This window comes from Astyanax mexicanus, chromosome 22, assembly GCF_023375975.1.
Source record: "Astyanax mexicanus isolate ESR-SI-001 chromosome 22, AstMex3_surface, whole genome shotgun sequence".
Lineage (NCBI taxonomy): Eukaryota > Metazoa > Chordata > Actinopteri > Characiformes > Acestrorhamphidae > Astyanax > Astyanax mexicanus.
This window is the reverse complement of record NC_064429.1, coordinates 20535121-20556585: the sequence shown is the minus strand read 5'-3', so window position 1 is coordinate 20556585 and position 21465 is coordinate 20535121. Positions and strand designations below refer to the sequence as shown.

General features: G+C 38.2%; 1 protein-coding gene across 3 annotated transcripts in view; it reads right to left on the bottom strand.

The window, feature by feature from the left end:
* Positions 1-21465, bottom strand: part of iqgap2 (IQ motif containing GTPase activating protein 2) — a 102291-nt gene that overhangs the window by 1597 nt on the left and 79229 nt on the right. For 2 of the 3 annotated variants that reach the window (XM_049470783.1, XM_022667552.2), the window contains 9 exons: positions 21012-21244; positions 17363-17495; positions 11247-11349; positions 11025-11166; positions 6691-6778; positions 5125-5337; positions 4614-4774; positions 4034-4177; positions 792-900 (listed from right to left, as the gene is read on the bottom strand). In XM_049470783.1, coding sequence (XP_049326740.1) covers positions 792-900; positions 4034-4177; positions 4614-4774; positions 5125-5337; positions 6691-6778; positions 11025-11166; positions 11247-11349; positions 17363-17495; positions 21012-21244 — 1326 coding nt within the window. Of the gene's footprint in view, positions 1-791; positions 901-4033; positions 4178-4613; positions 4775-5124; positions 5338-5364; positions 6528-6690; positions 6779-11024; positions 11167-11246; positions 11350-17362; positions 17496-21011; positions 21245-21465 lie in introns of those variants that run through there. The other variant, XM_049470784.1, reaches the window with a different exon arrangement.

Sequence of the window (21465 nt, the reverse complement as noted above, 5' to 3'; positions counted from 1 at the left end):
AGAATATTATATAAGCCATCACTGATTGGTGGAAACTTCACACAAGACCTCGAGCAGTTTGGACTGTGTGTCTCTCCACTCTTCCTCAAGACTCTGATCTCTTGATTTCCAAAGGAAATGTAAAATTTACTGATGATCAGTGATGGTTTGGAGAGACATGTCATCTGCTGGTGTTGGTCCACTGTGTTTTATTATCAAGTCTAAAGTCAGTGCAGTGTTTTCCCAGAAAATCTTACAGCACTTCATGCTTCCCTCTGCTAACAACTTTTATGGAGATGTGGATTTCATTTTCCAGCTGGACCAATTGGTCTTATGTAATATTGTATTTTTCTGAGATATTGATTTTGGGTTTTCATTAAGTATAAGCCATAATCATCAACAATAAAATAATTAAGTAAATATTGATCACTCTTTGTGTAATATATCTATATGAGTTTTGAACGGAAGTCACATTTTGAATTGAATTACCTAAAAAAAGTAACTTTTCAATGCACTAGTATGTGATTTGTTGGGTTGTTTGGGTTAAATATTTTCATTGGACAGTTATTATTTTTAAATGATAGTTTTGTAATTGCTCTTTCTTAGGAAAACAACACAAAATACATTAAGAATTAGTTTATTCAATAATAAAATAAATGGTGCATGACTAACGTAGTTAGTTACATACAGGATTTTATGGAACACAAGAAGTGGATTTAAAAGTATGATGCTATAAGTTTGAAATGATTCCACTGAATCTGTTTTTATGGGAAATGTTCAGATGAAAAAATTATCTGTTCGGTGTGATTTACCTGGAAATGCAGTTGGACTTTTTCCATCTCCACTCCCAAAAACTTGGCCTTTATTTCAAAATCCCCAACTTCTTCACAGGGTATGATGTCAAACATGACATTTTTGAGCCTGAAATCAAGATAAAGAAAAGTTAGGGCACAATCTGACATGAAGTCGGAAATACAGAAAAAAGAATATCCAGGAATTGTCTTGGTTAAAACAATATTGAAGAGAATGTCGACTAGAGAGAAAAACTAGACTAGACTTCAGCTGCCTAACTTCTGTTGATATGTTTTTGTCAGCTCTTAACAAAAATAAACAGAATAACTGATAAAATAGTGATAAATATACCACTGCAGGGCCTTTAGCTTGTTAACTGAGAGAGAGCAGGCCATCCATCGTACATGCTAAGCACAGATAATGCAGGCGCAATGCTTTAGATCCCTTCCCTCCATTTCCACTGTATTACGTCAAGTCTTCTTATCAGTGATACACATGCAAAGAGCGGCTCTGCACTTGGAAAGCTCCCTTTGGCCTGGAGTAGAAAGACCAAAATAGGATATATAACTGCTCATAATGAGCCACCTTCCCTCCGGTCTCACCCCTGAACGGCGCTGAGCCAGCACTCCACTCACATCAAAGTGATTAGCTGCTGCTCCCACCATTCTGTGATCAGTCTCTGATGTTCCCTTCATATCGTTCAGTTTGGCACTGAAGTGTCAAGTAATGAAGTACAAATGCTTTTTTACCCTACTTAAGTAGAAATGTTGGTCAATATCAATACTTTACTGGAATAATTCAAACAAATATATGTTACTCTTTCTACTCTTTCTACTCCTATTTCATTTCAGCTTGTTTTCATTCCGGCTTCTTAGTGTTCAAAATTACCCCATCCAGATAAATCTCTCTATCCAGATAGACTGAATCTGATTGTGGTTGGATATTGAGAAGCATATATCATTCTGACACCCTATTGGTTTATAAGAGTCCACTTTAAAATGATGAGTTTCTTTGATTTTACCAAATTGAAAACCTCTGGAATCTAATCAAGAGGAAGATGGATGATCACAAACCATCAAATTAAGCTGAACTGCTTGAATCTTTGTACCAGGAGTGGCATAAAGTTATCCAAAAGCAGTGTGTAAGACTGGTGGAGGAGATATATTTTTTAGGGGATTTTGGGAGAAATGTCTGTAGTTTATAGAATAAAACAACAATATTCATTTTACTCAAACATATACCTATAAATAGCAAAAAAAAGAAAAGAAAAGATGATTCAGAAACTGAAATGGTCTTTTCATTTTTTTCAGAGCTGTATGTAGTCGAGTATGAAGGTGATCCGTCACTCAAGAGTCTCATTTTATATATTTGCTTTGTACTGAAATACAATTCAGTACAATACAAATACAGTACAATTTTCAATGGTGGTATATGCAGCTGAAACTGGGAGCCTAGTGCATCCCAAATTTTTCAACATTAACATTTTAATACAATATTGCAGTCATTATGCCTTTTAGAAAAATGTATTTTTTGTCTTAATGACATTTTTCCCCTTACATTACTTTTACTTTTATACTATAAGCAGTACTTTTACACTTTTACTTAAGAGTAAAAAGCTTATGTTGAGCTATTTTAAACTCTACTATTTATACTTCTACCGACAGAGTAATAATTCTAAATACTTAATACTTTTGGCACAGAGTTGATGAAACTGATCTGAGTGAGCCAGATCATGTTGTTATTATTGAGTGTTATAAACACAGTAGCTGGCCTACATCAAACATGAGTGGGAATTCTGGGAGTGGGAGTCTTTCTGGAATGTTATTTCACACTGGACTAAATCATAGATGGAGGCGCTTGCATTAATATGAGCTCAGTTTACCTCATTAAAAACTTTGGGCACAATTTTTGGTGAACTAAGCATGCTTTTTTTTCATAAAATATGTGAATCTTAAACATAAAGGAATCTTCATTTCCTCAAAAAAAAACACCATACAGTGGCTTTCAGAAATATTCATACCCCTTGAACTTTTTCACATTTGGTCATCTTACAACCACAAACATATATACAAACATAGAGATTTTAAATGATAGGCCAAAACAAAATAGCACATAAGTAAGAAGTGGAATGTTTTCTCATTTTTAATCAAACATCTAAATATCTAAGTGTGATATGCAAAAGTATTCAGCCCCCTATATCAATGCTTAGTAGAGCCACCTTTCACTGCAATTACAGCTGCAAGTCTTTTGATGTTTGTCTCTACCAGATTTGGGCATCTAGAGACTGAGATTTTTGCCCCATTCTTTTTTCCAAAAAAGCTGTGAACAGCAATCTTCAGAACTTTCATGTCTTGCCACAGGCGCTTAATGGAATTTAGGTCAGGATGTTGACTGGGACATTTAAATACATAAATGTTCTTAGAGCTTAACCATTTCACTGTAGCTTTGGCTGTAAGTTTAGGGTCATTGTCTTGCTGGAAGGTGACTCTCCTTTCCAATCTCTTGTCATCAAATGCAAGTAAATCATTATAGCAATGCTGCACAATGCAGTAGAAAGCCTTTTTCCATGGATGTAGAGAGAAGTTACTGCAACAAAAGCAGGATATACTATTTGTAATACCCTAGTTTTTAGAAGAAAAAATTGTATGAGCTGATTTTCCAATACTGTTGTCCATTTGTACAGGGGTTGGACAATGAAACTGAAACACCTGGTTTTAGGCCACAATAATTTATTGTCCCGATGGACAGTTCTGGTGGAAACAGGAGAGTTGAGGTGCACATTAAACTCTGCCGTGATTTGAGTAGCCGTGGTTTTATGTTTTTTGGATACAATCCGGGTTAGCACCCGAACATCCCTTTCAGACAGCTTCCTCTTACAGCGTCCACAGTTAATCCTGTTGGATGTGGTTGGTCCTTCTTGGTGGTATGCTGACATTACCCTGGATACCGTGGCTCTTGATGCATCACAAAGACTTGCTGTCTTGGTCACAGATACGCCAGCAAGATGTGCACCAACAATTTGTCCTCTTTTGAACTCTGGTATGTCACCCATAATGTTGTGTGCATTGCAATATTTTGAACAGAACTGTGCTCTTACCCTGCTAATTGAACCTTCACACTCTGCTCTTACTGGTGCAATGTGCAATTCATGACCATTGGCTACCAGGCTGGTCCAATTTAGCCATGAAACTTCCCACACTAAAATGACAGGTGTTTCAGGTTTATTGTCCAACCCCAGTATCTACTGTACATAAAAACTTACTGATTGGTCTGAAGGCCTTCAATCTCCAGAATGACTCCTTTCTCGTGCAGTCGGGCAGCTGTGTACTTCAAAGCCTGCTGCTTAGACTTCTTGCTTCCCTTCTCTTCGCCTTTTTTGTCAAGTTTGATCGATCTGCGAGCGTTCCTGTGAAAATAAGATGTGTAATGTTGTCAAGGTGACCAAAAACAAAGGTTTTATTTGTGGCGATTTGAGTGGTGCTGCTGAGGATGCCCCACAGGTGCTTAACTGGGTTAAGGTCTAGAGACATACTTGCCCAGTCCATCACATTTCCTTTTAGCTTGCTCTGCCAGGCAGAGCACTTATGTTAAGATATTGTATATGTTGTCCTACATAAGGTACTGAAGTTTTAAGTTTTATTAAGTTATAAGTTATAATATTGTGTTTTTAGCAGGGTTAGAATTGGGTTACAGCAAGTATTGTGTGGGCCAGACATGGACCAAACATCATGAGCTGGGCTAAAATTGGGTTATAGCACGTTTTGTGTTGGGAGGCCAGACATGGTTTGTTGGGGCAGCACTAGAATCTAAGACTGATCTATTTCAACATTGTGTCCACTCACTTTCTGTTGAGGTTGTCCAGGCAGGTTTTAATATATGTGTCGTAGTAGTTGATCTGGTCCTGGTAGAAAGCTGCTTTGGAGTTGAGGGCCTGCAGGGTCTGCTGGAGCTTCACCAGTTCAGCTTTCCTCCTCTGTCTGTAGCGCCTCTGGTAGCGAATGTCCTGTAACCATAACATAATAATTCTTAAGCTTAAAGGCATTCAGGGTCCTGATAGGTTTGAGAATTGGTGTTCGCAAACTGTAGTTAAAATTTTAATATCTCCAATTTGGAAAAGAACCAAAACATTAGTTACTTTTACACAGTGTCACACGGGTACCCGAAGTATGCCACTGAAGGCATTACCACCCACAGTGGACAGCGCAGTGGATGGTACTGATCAAGACTGACAGAAATCCATACTCCACATCCACATTCAGTGCAGGAAAGACCCCATTCGCTTTTCCTGCAGGTTTGTGCAGCTTTCATTAAACATGGCAAAAGTTATGGGACACAATATTAGTCCTGACTTACCTTAGAGATGTCATTGATGATCTCCTGGTACTTGTTGCTCGCGCTGACTAATCCAGCCTGTTCCAGAGTGCGAAGGTTCCTGAGTATCTTGCGCTTCTTCTGCTCCAGAGGAAGCTGCCTGTCCTCCAGCACAGCCTGACTGCTCTTCAGCCCCTCAGGAGCTGTAGCGTCCTGAGCTGCACGCTTCTCCACAAGCTTGGCATGCTCAGACTCCTGCATGGTACGAGATAAGAGAGGGTGATGCCGACCACTAACAACACAATTTTAAAATTTACGTTTTAAACTTCAAACAGTGAACTGCCACTACACTACATGGACAAAAGTATTGGGACACCTACAAATTACATATGCAGGAGTTCAGCAACCCTGCTCTGTAACTTTACATGGCCAAAGTTTTTTTTTTTTTATTCTAACGCTTCTACTTTTCATTTATATCACTCATAAAATGGTTATAAAATATCTAGAAGGGAAGATATTTCACCAAATGAAAACTGCTATAATTGTGGCATATCCTGGAACTCTGTGACCTTGTGCCTGCCTGCCACGGACTCTAGTTCACAAACCAAAGACTCCACTTCCCAGAATTCACCTGTGCCCAACCTCCTGGACTTTCCGAATCATGTCACGCTTCAGTGTTCTAACTCGCCGGCTTTCTAATCATTCACACCTGTCCTTCTAGTATATATAGCCCCATGTTTCTGTTCATAGTTGCCCAGTGTTCTATTTTTTAAAGCTTTTCCACCAGGTTTTCTTTCGTGTTTACTTCTTTGTTTAATAACCCATTTCTGTAATTTTAAGCACTCTTTTGCTTAGCCCTTTGTTGTTTGTTAGTTTTCTAGTTGCCAACCTATTTTTGTTTTTTTAACTAACCATCCATGTTGCTTTTCTTTGTTGACCTTTTGTTACTGACCTTGCCTGTCCCTGACCATTCCTATACGTTTATCCCTGTATTAAATAAATTGTGTGATTTGTATCTATGTGTATCTGTCGTGTGTTTGGCCACTGTGACAGCTCTTTAGAATGACCAACTCTTCACATATGTCTGAAAAAGACTGCATGGCTACAAAGTGCTTCATTACTCATAAACCCATGGCAATGGGACTGAATGACACACCTTGTGTCCTAATACTTTTGTCCATATTATATTGTTGAACATAACCGAGGCAGCACTTGGATACAATTAAACTACTCACTAAAGCATTTAAGCTCTAGTTTAGTCAGTCATTCACCAAAGGTCTGTTGTCACCCATCCACACCCCTAATGGACACTTCAACACTTTACAGAATTGCTATTTTGCTGCCACTACACTACATCACACTACACTTATCTCTTGTGCTCTGTTGTTAGGTGGATGTAGCAGAAAGTGGTACTCTTTCCATAGCTCTATATCCTCCTCTGTTTCCTAGGGTCACACAGAGAACATCTCTAGCACAGAACAGACAGTGTACACTTGCCCAGTCAACGGACTATTTCATTCATCTTTCAATATTTCATGTTTCTTTCATCCAGAATTCATTCTCACACACATTCCAGTAGGGGTCAAAAGAAATATTTTAGAAATTCACCTGCAGGGTAGTAGCTGGAGTATCAAGAATATCTGTCAGTGTTTCTCCTGGTTGGATTCTCACCATGTCCACTATCAGCTTCTTCGTCCTTTAAAGTGACAGACAAACACAGAATAGTATAAACATCAGACACAATTTTAAACAAGGAAGTATTTAAACTACCTGATTTTGAAGTAAAAATCGTATGAAATAACCAGGCATTGTTGTTTGGATTACTAATAAAATGTGGTCTGATCATTATCTAAATGACCTACATAGACAAACACTGACCTACGAAGCCAATAAAAGGAACTGAACATGTCTTTTATCAAGCCCATTCAGTAAACATCTAAATTGCAGGCTAAAAAAAGTAAGTGAACATATGTGTTAAGGATTTCTCTAATACTAATTATCTGATTTACAAAATATGTTTTGCCAAAGAAAATAAGATTTAAATAGTGAAAACAGTGATAGCTGTGTTCAAACATAGAAATACATCTCTGGAAAAAAGTAAAGTTTCTAAATCAGTTTCTAAATCAGTTTCTCTTATTTTGCTATTTATAGGTATATGTTTAAGTAAAATGAACATTGTTGTTTTGTTCTATAAACTACGGACAACATTTCTCCCAAATTCCAAATAACAATATTGTCATTTAGAGCATTTATTTGAAAAAATATGCCATTTTCAGACCTCAAATAATGCAGAAAACAAGAAAACACATATTCATGAAGTTTTAAGAGTTCAGGAATCAATATTTGGTAGATTAACCCTGGTTTTTAATCACAGTTTCCATACATCTTGGCACTTTTTCCTCCACCAGTCTTACACACTGCTTTTGAATAACTGAATGCCACTCCTGGTGCAAAATATCAAGCAGTTCAGCTCTTGATTATATTCCAGAGGATTTCAATTTGGTAAAACCAAAGAAACTCATAATTTTTAAGAGGTCTCTTATTTTTTTCCAGAGCTGTATATCCAAACATTTTAGTTGACAATGCAAGGGCAGTAGTATATGATCTATGCTTACATGCTTACATAAAAAAAAAAAAATTATTTTGGGTTGGCTAGGTCAGAGTTCTAACCATACATAACCCTACAGGGATGCAGCAGAAAAAAATATTGTGATGCATTGATATATCAATATATTTTTACATTCCCTATGTTCCACAAGCAAGGAAAGCACCTAATTTAACCAATTAAAACATGATTTTGTGTATCTGAGCTTTGTTATGTGAGCAAAGAATGTTCTGTCTTTTACTCATAGGACTAAATATGTGTAAAACTTTTTTGGTCAGTGTGTGTGTGTGTGTGTGTGTGTGTGTGTGTGTGAGGGGAGGAAACGGAGAAGTGTGTTAGCAGTCAGACAATAAGCTCTGACGCCACTGAGCCTGATCCGTCTGCAGCATTTGGGTATAGGGCCTGACTCACTCTTCCTGCTTCCTCCCCAGAGAGCCTGAACCCTCTGAAAAAAGATGACCGGAGAGAGGACATGCAGCTGGGGTTGAGCCCCTAACAGTTCAGGATAAGTGGGATGGGTTACAATTAGGTCAATGGGAAGTATGTTTTATTTGTGATTCTCTAAATATTACAGTAGAATTTGTTTTGTTGAGTAAAACTCTGACATATTTTAAGTCATTTTTTTATAAATACAGATCCTAAAGGCCTATATAAGGTAATATCACAGTTTCTTAGTAATTCACTAGTAATAGGGTATTAAGAGTAATGAGTCTCAATATAAATATCTTATATCATGGTATTCATATTGTGTCCAATAGAGGCTAAAAACACTGCACTAACCTATGGGATACACACATGGGTTCTCCTGCATTAAATATGAGCGTAATTTCTGCCATAATCACTTGTTTGTTTGCATGGACGATTCCAGCCAGATGACACCGGTCACGATCACTATCATTACCACCCACTGTGCTACTGTCCACTGTGGATGGTAATGCCTCCCATCAATAAAGCTCCAACTATCACTCAAACTCAAACAATAATTCACGTCGCCTTTTTCAATGAGCATGCTGGGGCACTAACAAGATAACACCTCCTAACTACAGGTGTGGATGTTTCCAATTTGAATACTAAAGTAAAACTTAAGCCCTATCCGGATGGGATTAGTTTCCTCTGTGATTTTATTCCCGTCCGGAACGGCCATGTATGTGTTTTTTTTTTTTTTTTCAGACGTCCTTTGAGAAAAAAATTACAGGCTGATTTTTTTCTCTTTTTCTCTTTTTCGCTGAACTCCGTAGTCTTTCCGTGGTAATGTTAGTCCTGTCTGGACTCACATCACTGAGTTTTTCACCTCACGTTTGAAAAAACAGCTATTTTTGTTTACTGCCATGCACCGTAATTACACTTTGTGCGCATATTTCCACGGAGATCCATGTAAAAACAACAGTGAGCTACTGAACTAGATGTCGTGACCGAGAAAGCAAAAAAAAAAAAAAAACTCACTGGTCCTTCTGTTTTTTTTTTTTTCAATTACAGTCCAGATGCAAGAGTTTTATCACTGTCCCCTTAAGAAACTTATCCCGTCCGGATAGGGCTTTAGACACATGAACAATTCACATACTGCTTTCCTGTGACTTTTGACTCTTTTCTGAGCATTTTTGACACTGTAGGTCTGCAGAATAAACGGTCAATGTCAATTTCAGCACCAAATCAGTCATCTATATACAACGCTTGCATACAGAACCAAATTGTTTTATACCTCATGCTGCAGCATAATTTGTGAGGCATCAAAGACAGACATTTCCTTCCGATCACCAAAAACAATGCCATGCATATTTTTTGCTGCATAAGATAGATGCGTAAATTCTAGGAACTGTTCTAATTTAATGCCAGAAAGGCCCATTTCAACAGCGGAAGAGATAACAGCCTGTGCACACCACTTCCCAGTGTGGAGTGGAGGAGATAGCAGTGCAATAGGAGATGAAGTGGCCTATAACTGGCATAAATATGAAAATATGCAAAAAACAAAACAAAACCAAAAAACAGTGCAACAGTCATAAAATATAAAAATGAAGGACTTGTTGATTAAAAAAAAGTTCTTGATTTAATTGAAGAATAATTAAAGACAAATAAAGCACAGCTTAACTTATTAATATGATTTCAATAAAAAGCAATAGTGCTATACTATATTTGTATTGTATTTAGTCATTGTATGAACACTGTTAGATTGTGTAGATTTAACAGATGGGAAAAATATCTTAAGCCAGTTTTATTAGTGCTACTATTACAGTTTTTTTTTTCCAATTGCTAACACACTAAAATAACATGCGTTGCACAATTTTTTAAACTGACACATAACCTCTTTCAACACTCTAAATACATTTAGCTGATTTACCCACATTTTACAGTTCAAACACTAGTTAGGAGCAGGGGTGTCGCCATGTTTTCCTTCTAATTTAGCATGTCTCGCCACTAGGTGGTGGTGAATATGGGGGGGGGGGGGGGGGATGAGAGGAGGGTAACTAAGTTAACTAAAGCTAAGCTAAGCAAACAAAAATGTAATTCTCTTTTAAAGGCAAACATGCACTGGATGTTAATCTACACGGATTTGTCTCCTGAAAACAGTTTATTTGGGTGAGTAAAGCTCTTCCATATATTCACAGTAAGCTTAGATTTCCAGATTTCCACTAAGGCTGGGTGCAGCAGCAGTAGCATTAGCTGCAAACCGCCAGCGCTAGCAGCACTAAGTGCTATTTAATGACGCCCAACAGCACTACACTGAGGAACCCTAAGTGTTCCAGTAAGCTGGGGCGATATTAGCTAGGGGTTCGATTCTTGTAGCTTGTTTTAACACAATAATCTCACAGGCTACAGTCCGATATACTCAACTCTGAATGGTAAAAGATCTAGTGTTTAGTGGCTAATGCTAATGCTGCTCCAGCAGTGCCAGACAGGGTTAGCAGCAGGCAACAGGCCGATATACTCGCCTCTGAATGGCGAAAGAGCTAGCGCTCAGCATGGTTAGTGGCTAATGCTAATTCTGCTCCAGCCCCGGTGCTGGAGAACTAAACTGAAACTCCTGTATAACTCTGTACTTCAGTGGAGTGGCTTTACTGCTCCTTAATATTTGACTGATATAATTTAAACATAAGGTGCACCGAATTATAAGAAACACTGAGGATTTATTCGTCTTACAGTGCAAAAAAAAAAAAATAAACGGTACATGAGGTATTTTGTCGTATGGGTGTGTGGTTTTGTGAATAAGCATTTTATCAAGCCACCCTAATTTACAATGTTGTGTTTTAGCAATTGAAAAAGCAAAAATAAAACAAAATAGAAAGAGTTACATTATGTTAACTAAAATAGACTTCAGCAAAGACAGTGTTTCATGTCTTACTTCATCATTAGGCCCTTCATGTCCCTGTCATCATCATCCATCAGCTCAAATTTGTTGGTGAGTGTGAGGGATACCTCTGTTTTAGCCAACTGACCCAGAGTATTCTCCTTGTTTGGGTCATTGGCATCCACAGCACCTTCACCTGCACAGAAGAACAGGTCTGTTAGTCTGTTCACTGAAATCATATTTCAGTCAAAGCAATGTTTTAAAATAGTTATTTACCAAGTAATGACTCCATGTCAGGAACATCACCCAGGTCCTCCAGAAGCTCATGCAGAAGATCAGTGTGATCTGGAGCTATGGCCTCTTTATGCTCCAGCACTAGCTGTTAAAAACATGAATACAAAATATACATCAACAAAGAAAGCATATACAAGATAACATGACCAGATGTGTGTTGACAATTGGCTGCTTAATAGGCCAAAACGGTCCCAAAACAGTACTACTGAAGTGCTGGCACCTGTAGAAACATCTGTCCTTGGCTGCAGTGTTCACTACTAAATCCCACAGTGTCACTAAAACAAATGTAAGCAAATTAACTGTTTATGGGTTGGATTTTTTGGACGAGCAGCTTCACACAATCCTAAACCCCAGATCTGGCCCTGTAGTCTTTACAGTTTTTCCACATTGTATTCACACAAAATATAGACCTATGCACACAAATCCAAAAACAGCTCATCTGTCAACATTGTGACTTCAAACTGCTAAACTCAACACAATTCCACCCCACTCAAATATCATTCTAAATCACAGCTTTGCAAATTGCTAAACCATCATTTAGTACACCTTCGTCACCTAAAAATCACTGACCTTCACATACATAACTAAGTAATACATTTATGTTACCTCTTTGTATGTGAACTGATTTTCCTCGTCAATGTGAGCTGAACTCTATTAACTAATTAAGTGACTTCTAAAGACAATTGATTGCATTTAATGTATGGGATTTCTGAATACTTTTAGACATCACACTTTTTTTAGACTTCTATTTAATTAAAATATTGAAATTTTGCTACTTTGTGTTGGTCTATTACTTTATTAATATATATATTTTTTTACATTTTATTTCTAGTTTTTCCCATTTTCTCCCCAATTTACACGGCCAATTACCCAACCCACTCATTAGGACTCCCCCTATCACCAGTGATGCCCCAACACACCAGGAGGGTGAAGACTAGCACATGCTTCCTCCGATACATGTGAAGTCAGCCACTGCTTCTTTTCGAGCTGCTGCTGATGCAGCATTGCTGAGCAGCCAGCACGCTTGGAGGAAAGCGCAGTGGCTCGGCTCCGGTACATCAGCTCACAGATGCCCTGTGCTGTGGACATCACCATAGGAGTGATGTGGGGAGAGAGCGCCATCTACCCACCCAGAGGGAGCAGGGCCAATTTTGCTCCCTCTGATGCCGGCAGCTTGTTGGCAAAGCTGCATGAGTGGGGATTCGAACCTGCGACCTCCCGCTCATAGTGGCAGCGCCTTAGACCGCTGGACCACTCTGCGCCCCTACTTTATTAATATTTGTGGTTGAAAAGAGACAAAATGTGAAAAAGTTCAAGAGGTATGAATACTTTTGCAAGCCAATGTATATTCCCAGTAGGAGCATTAATAGGAGAATTAATTATATTATAAAAAAAATCCTCCCATACTAGACCAGAAAAACAACTCTGACTAAACAATGAAGCTGCTGGATAAATAACATCAGAACTATTCACCTTCTCCCCTTTGATCCAGCTCTTCCACAACTACCACAACAATATAATATCTCCAACAATGCTTCAGATCACATGTACAGCATGTTCTTTTTTACTGTTTTCCCAAAACTGATTAAAAACAGATTGAGGGCTGACAGCATGTGCTGAAAGGCCGTTATCTATGTTAGCAGTGGAGAAGAACATGGAGGAGAGCCAACACAAAGCCAAGGTTTCAGCACTTTATGGAGACCTGCTTAGATGCCAGGCCACTCTGCCTTGTTATTCCCCACAGCTTAAAAAAAACACCTCCAGTAAAACAGCAGGGAGAGGGAGGGGGCTCATTCTGACCTATCCCATAAATCACAGCGGCAGCTCATCTCCATGTACGTGCAGACAGACAGAGACAACATGGAGACTGCACTTCTGAGATCTTTGTGCTAATTTGGCGTTTTAGTTTATTGTACTTGTCTTAAAATCTTAAACCAGAATATGTTTTATATGTTAGATTCTTTAAAGTAGTATCTCTTCCATAGATAAACACAGCTTTGCACATCTTGGCTGCATTTTTTCAGTCAGCTTTCATGAGGTAGAGTCATCTGAAATCACAGCTTTCAGTTAACAGCTGTGCTGAATTTATCAAGAGTTGATTAATTTAATTTTTTTGCCTCTTATTGTGTTTGAGAGCATCAGTAGTAAAGTTGTGAAGAGGTGGTATACGGTGAATAGCACTATTTTTTGAGTTATGTTCTAATCCATATTATAGCAAGAGCTACTCAACTAAACAAAGAAAGAATGACAAGAATTTTGAAAGTATCCTCAAGTGTAGTCACAAATGCCATCAAAAATTCATGATGGAACTGTCTCTCATCAGGGCCACCCCAGTAAAAGAAGAGCAAGTGGTACTTCTAATACATCAGGTAACAGACACCCATACTGACCAGCACTAGCCATCTACCCACCCAAGAATCTCTTTGTGCTCTCTCAGACTCTGGCTGCTGATGGCAAGAACCAGGATCCAAATAGGCGATCCTCAGATCAAGGTGGCAGCGGCTTAGTCCGCTGGACCACTATGATTTTTTTATTTTTTTCTTTACAACGCTTTATAGAAAGTTTCAGTTATACCTTTTGCCTGCTTTACAGGAGCTACGAAAGAGTTCCAGTTGCTGACAGTTTGGCAGTTTGTCGTATCACAGTAACTCAAGCACTCAAGCTCACCGGAAAAAGTGCAAGCCACAGCCGAATCTTCAGTCTTTGTTTTCCTTCAACACTACAGCCATGTCCTCCTGTGGCTGTGTTTGGCCATTTCTTTAAAAACAGGGATGTGATATGGGCCTTTTAATTTTGCTTGAACAGGGACATCACCCTAAATATTTATGAGATCTTTCACCTCACTGTTCCATCACTCAAAACCTCTCTCACTGCCGTTATTTATTTTCTCTTTTGATTCTTGTCTATGGTCTTATCCTCACGTCTATTTTTCTTACACCAGACAATCAGATATGTATCAAATTTCAATACTACAAAATATCAATGGCCAAAAAAACAGAACGGAAATTTCAGAGTCAGTGTAGTTTTTGCTGGACACACTCCCACACATATGATCTGGGCCACTTTTATGTCCTGTTTGAACGTAGCCCAAATGTGTCTCTCTTGGCTGATCAGCTACATTAAGCGTATAGGGAAAACTCTGTACACTTGACCTTTCTACAAAATATTCATTTAAATACGTGCTTAAAATATGTAGACTATTATAACAGTAGCCAGAGTTACTTAAAGGGGCATTAACTCCCTGATTTTAGCTCAAAAAATGGGAGGGATAGTTCTGGAGGAGCACTGGGTGATGTATGTGTTTAGAAGAAGAGCAGGAGAGAGAGCTGATTGGCTGATAGCGGTGAGAGTTGTGAGGTGGTTGGACATCAGCAGTGGGGCGGTATTACTGATTGTCTGATCTGCATATTGTGATGTGTACATGTACCAAAGTTAACAAAAACTTCATCCACACGTATAGCACAGTTAAATCTACCACAATAAAAGAGTTGCTTAAAGTTTAAGAAACTTTAAGCAGGACTGGTATGTTTCTTTACTATAAAGGAACATATTCCAGCTATTAATGAAAAAATATGGTTTAAGGTTTAGTGGCTCTTTAAAGCTGAAATCAGAAGTCTGATCCTCTCAGAATTTTTTTATTTTTTAAGAAGCTCTATGAAAACAGAGTCTGATTTTGTCTTCAGTGCAAGGTTATAAGGTAGCAGCTGCGCATCTAGCATCTAGCAGTCCAGATGTATTCTGTACTACAAGGACATTTAGTTACGGTGTATTCACTATCCCTTCTGCAGAAGGACGGGTTTGAGCTTTACTTGTGTTTTGTTGCTAAGGAAGCTGATGTGCTTAGCATGCAGACTAGAGAGGAGACACTCCCTGTTTCCAAGACATCAGCATGTAGTTATCCAGTCTGCCTTCCAGCCTGGATGATGCAAATGCTCTGCTCTGCAGCTTCTGGGACGAAGTGTAGGAACCTTTTCAGACTCTAGTAGTTCAACAGTTCAAAAGTTTTCCCATTACCAGCATTCTGATATCATTTCTGTAGCTTATTACCATTTAATTGAAGGACATGGGCTGATTAACATGAACTACTGTTGTTTCACATGCCATTTACTGGAAGAAAAGATTTTTATTGCTCTTTTAATGTAGTGTGTCATTTCTGAATTACATCATATACTGACTTTACAGGATGTTCTATGATGACATCAAATGGTGAGCTACAAAACAGAACAGAGATGCTCTACAAGTTAGTACAGCAAAAAACTGTAGTAGAGGAAAAAACTGTATAGCTATTAAAATGACAGTGTAGAGCTGCAAAAGTACAGTGTAGAACAACAAAACAGGGCATAGGGCTCCAAAAATCAGCCCATTGTGTATTTTGGCTGAAAATCACCCAATACCGATACATTTTTTCCATCTCTAGCAAAAAGCACAGCATAAAGCTGCAAAAAATACTGGCAGAGCAACAAAAGGTAGGGTAGAGCTCCAAAAAGTAGAACATAGAGCTGTGAAAAGTACAGTGTTAAGATGCAAAAAGTACTGGAACTGCAAAGAGTACAGCATAGAGCAGCAAGGAATACAGTGGAAGAGCTACAAATGTACAGTGTACAACTAAAAATGGCAAAGAACTACAAAATGTACAGCATAGAGCTGCAATAAATACAGTGTAACTCAGCAAGAAATACAGTGGAAGAGCTACAAAAGTACAGTGTAGATCAAAAAAGAGGTAGAGCTACAAAAGTACAGCATAGAGCTCCAATAAATACAGCATAGCGCAGCAATAAATCCAGTGGAAGAGCTACAAAAATAAAGTGTAGAACTAACAAATGGTATAGAACTTTAAAATGTACAGCACAGAGGTGCAATAAATACAGTGTAAACTAGCAAAAGATGCAGTGGAGGAGCTACAAAAGTACAGTTTATAACTAAAAATTTATATAGAGCTCAAAAAAGTAGTGTTGAGCTGCAAAAAGTAGTGTAGAACTGCAAAGAGTACAGCATAGAGCTGCAATAAATAATATATAAATCTGCAAGAAATATAGTGGAAGAACTACAAATGTACAGTGTAGAACTAAAAAATTGTGAAGAACTACAAAAAGTATGGCATAGGGCTGCAATAAATACAGTGTAGAGCAGCAATAAATACGCTAGAGGAGGTAAAAAATATAGTGTAGAACTAATAACTATATAACTACAAAATGTACAGAATAGAGCTGCAATAAATACAGTGTAATCTTTATAGAGCTCAAAAAAGTAGTTTAGAGCTGCAAAGAGTGCAGCATAGAGCTGCAGAATAATGTGTACAGCTGCAAAAGTACTGTGTAGAACTAAATAATGGTATAGAGCTTCACAAAGTAGAGCATAGAGCTGCAAAAGTACAGCATAGAGCTGCAAAAAACAGTGCTGAGCTGCAAAAAGTAGTATAGAGCTGCAAAGAGTGCAGCATAGAGCTACAGAATGTTGTGTAGAGCTGCAAAAGGTACAGTATAGAGTTGCCTTGACAAACTATCAGTATATTTTAATTACCAGATTCAGTTCAAGAGAGAGTGAAAAGTAACCAAAACCTGTTTGGGTTATTTACTAGAATAAACTGATATACAAACTGATACAGGGCCGTCACCAATCTGCCATAACATTAAAACCACCTGACTAATATTGTGTAGACTCACCTCATGCCACCAAAACAGCTCAACAAGATGTTAGAACTAGATCTTTTAAACATGGTGAACTACTGGAAGGGTGGATTAACAGAATAAGTAACGGGTGTGTTGGCAGCCACTCTAAATAATGAACCACTCTCAATTGCTAGACAGAAGAAATGCAGGACGTTATGTCACTCCTTTACATACAAACCCAGATATCAATATCAGATGACAAGTGTGTGTCTGTCAGCTTTCTGCAGCATTCTGACTCATAGTCTTTTACAAGGCTATTAGCTCAGTTCTGCTGACCTACCTGTTAATGACACACTTTCCCTAGAAATTCATGTTAAAACTATTCATATTAAAAAGTAATAAAAGTTACTTAGTCACACGATGACACACTGCTGAAAGTGCTGCATAGCTAACACCTGATGTAAAGAGCATGCATGTGGCTGATCTTACCGAATGTGTGTTGATGATCTCCTCTATGGAGATGTAGATGACAGGTTTGCTGAGCGTCACCATGTCTGAATACTCGTCCACATTAAACTTCTCTTCTGGAGTGGGAACGTCACATGCACCCTGGAGGAATAACCTGCGAATGACAGCACCTAATTATTATTGAAGATATTAAACATGAAGCTTTAACAAAAAAGATGCAGAGCTTTCAGACCTCAAATAATGCAAATAAAACAAGTTCATATTCATAAAGTTTTAAGAGTTCAGAAATCAATATTTGGTGGAATAACCCTGTTTTTTAATCACAGTTTACGTGCATATTGGCATGTTCTCCACCACCAGTCTTACACACTGCTTTTGGATAACTTTATGCCACTCCTGGTGCAAAAATTCAAGCAGTTCAGTTTGGTTTGATGGCTTGTGATCATCCATCTTTCTCTTGATTATATTCCAGAGGTTTTTAATTTGGTAAAATCAAAGAAACTCATCATTTTCAAGTGGTCTCTTATATTTTTCATATATATTTATTATATATATATATGTGTAATTCTGCTGAATAAGCAATTTAGAGTCCACCTAATTCCCATTCACATTCTTTTAAAGGTTTAATAAACTGAATCAGGTTTGTCAGATTTCAGGTGTTTCTAAATAAATACTAAACATATACTATCTAGACTTAAGTAATGGAAAACTGCTCAAAACGACCATCCTGCTTCTCCTATTTTAATGATGCACCCCCGTTAAAAGTCAAGCATGTCTCACAATCTCTCAATGTAATCATTTAGATATCTGTTTGGATATGACTACATGACTGCAAGTGTTTTAACTGTTATTATTCAGTACAAACTAATTACAGCACTTATGACTAATCATTAATGACTAAATAATAATAACTATGCGGACAGTGGTCAGGTCCACTTCATTTGGATAGCCTTGTGCAGATTATCTGCACTGTTCTGTTGATTCTTAAATTGAATTTAACAGGTATTTAGTTCAGTAAAAGTAAATAGAACTTTACATAGAACGTTTTTATCTACACAAACTAGAGATGTACATTATTGACAAAAAATGTGATGTGTGATAACGCCGTTGGATATCCCGATATCGATGTGAATGCAATAAATTATTAATTTAAAACGATTCATTTCATAAATTAGCTAGTTTAAGCTTGTCTAAGGTTTTTCAGCATTTGGGTTGGCTGCTCTTATTTTTCACAGGAAAGGAAGTAGTTTGGTTTGTGTGTTCATTGTGGACCTCTGCCTCACTCTACCTCACTCTGCTTCTAGTCTTATTACATCAGGAAAGATCCATCTGTTGATGCACATGGGTAGTGCAATTTGAAAACTCATATTGCGATAACTACAGTTTAAAAATATTTTTCAACCAAGTTGTTTTCTTAAAGCTCTAATTAGAGGTATGCAATAATATCAATAATATAATTTTTGAATATCGTGCCCTAAAATAATTAGCCATATCACCCACCCCTAATGATTACACCAGGGTACTACTTTCTGTTGTTTATAGCAAAAGAAAAAATCATACTGTTCTTAGAGTTATCATACTGTTCTTACTGTTATTTTTTAATATCTCAGTTAGAGGTGTGCCATGTCATATTGTTTGCAATATTTTTTTTTTTTTTTTCATTTTGTTGCAGTGATGTATTCTTGAAATATTTTCTTAATTCCAACTCCAAGATTATCATTATCGCGAAAATACCATGAAATATTGTGATACTATTTTTGGACCATATCGCCCACCCCTAACTCTAATCCAAACAAACAACATGTATCTTCAGTACAGTAGTTGTGCATAACAGAGAATGATGAACCAATTTCTGTTTATGTCTTTAGTAAGTTCAGACAGACAAAAGTGAAAGCGCCCGATGAAGGGGATTTCCAGTAAGCATGACTCACCAGCAGGAGTGTGAGCAGTGACAGAGAGAGTGTGTCCTGTGGGCTCACCGTTTCCCACACTTTCCCACAATCTCCACACACACACACGGACACACACCTCCTCTCCTCTCTGCTGATGCTACACTTTAACACACAGGCAGTTCCTCTCCTTTCACCCCACTTTCCACTTTTCACTTCTGAGAAACCTGTCCTGACCACTGGTTCACCAGCACGGTGTATTACAGTACTACTTTTCAGAAGTGTTGCACACATATTTGTCAGGAAAAAAACAAGATAATAACTTAATAACTTAACGTTGTAAAAAAGGTGCAAGATAAAAAAGGTGGAAAACCAAGACTCTAGAGCAGATGTTGTTTTTTTTTTCTTTCTACTGATGTCACCACAAAGCCTTAAGCCTTAATAGACTGTTCCATAAGTGTGACCAGCAGAGATGGAGACTAATGTTTGTGACTCGGACCTGACTCACACTTAAGTTGCACACACAGAGACTTCAGACTCCTGTTCGGAGTCATGAACAATCATTTCGTTTTCTATTTTTGGCATATTAACATAAAATAAACAAGTTTCCTTCTTTTTTGTCAAGATATCATATTACATGTGTGCATGTCCTATGCACTGGTATCTCACATGACAATAACACTATGTATGTACTCTCGCCCCCACAAAGACTTGAGAATTGTCCAAAACTCACCCCACAAAAACTTAAAACTTGACCAAGTCTATGGCATCACATCAATGTCAAGAGTCGGGGGTGCAAAAATACCAGATTAAAAAAATTAACCAGCCTTTAACATTTTGCGTGTGTAAATTAACTTCTCGCGAGCGCAAAGGTGAAGCGCACAAGGAAAAAAAGGAAATCATGTGCGTTCTGAACAGAATATCGCTCTCGAGCTTCATTTTCCTCCTCCTGGGTGTTTATTTTTTCTCTCGAATTCACAGTTCAATTTACACGGCATGCCAATTACCTGTGGATTTTGGTTTTGCTCGAGCGAGGCTTTTGCGCTCGAGTTTTGAAAGGGGTTGGCTTTGACAGGCCGGGGGCGGGGTCAGGGTCACCTCCCTCAGCGAATACTATTGGGTTTGTGACGGACCACCTACCTCCAAGAGCCAGAGGAGGGTGTAGAAAGAAGGACAGCAGGAGAGTTAGTTTGCTGGCTATGCTAAAATCCAAACAACCCGCTCTCTGCTGGTTAATTTTTTTCACCTGGTATTTTTGCGCCCCTGACATTTGACATTGATGTGACATCATACAAGTCTCTCCCCACGAAGACTTGGGACTTGATTGGACTTGTGACCAAAGACTTAAAACTTGACTTGGTCTTGCAAAAAAACACTTCTGAACATCTCTAGTGACCAGTAGCCGATCAGCTTGTTTTCAATTATGTTTTTTGTGCATTAGTTGAGGTTTTTATATAATTCTGTACCAGTAATCTAACCTTCAGTTTTGAATGTAGGTATTTTGGTCTCCATCCATTCATAGAGATTAGAGCCTGGTCCTGTATGACTGTAAAAAAAATGCCTGGGTTTCTTTTAATGATTTTGACCCTTCATTCCCAACAGCGAAGAGCGCTTGCATTACAGACAAATTATGCAAAAAAAAAATCAGATCTGAATGTTCACAATCACACCGCACACCCACGAATTGGATAAGTATCTGATCTGGGATCACATAGCATCACACACTGCAATTTTACAGTCCAAGTTGGAAAGCTTCTTACTGTAGATACAGGTCCTCTTACCTGAATTTCTGATAAGTGGAAGAGATGTAGCTGTTCATAGATGTGAGATGGTCGCTCCCATCCTCAAACAGTTTGTTGGCGGCGGCATGCTGCAGCATCTTCGCCACAGAGCCCAGGTTCCTCCTCTGGTCCGAATGCAGCTGCCCTCCGGCCGTCATGTCTATGATGTCGAAGCCATCAGGAGCAACTATAGCAGGATTCATGTACCGGTAATAGAGCAGGTTTCCTACAATCTGTTTTAAAGTGAAAGACAGAGTGAAATACAAAATAACTCTTTCAGGGTTCTTGCACCATTTTAAAAGTCAAATGTAATGTAATTTTTTTAGACTGCAATAAATATAATTTAAGACCCAAAAATGTAGTCATATTTTCTTTGATAGAAAATCATTTGTTGCATGAGAAATTAAAAGTGAACGTAGCTAACTTGCCTAGCTAGCTAACCTCAGTTCTCTCC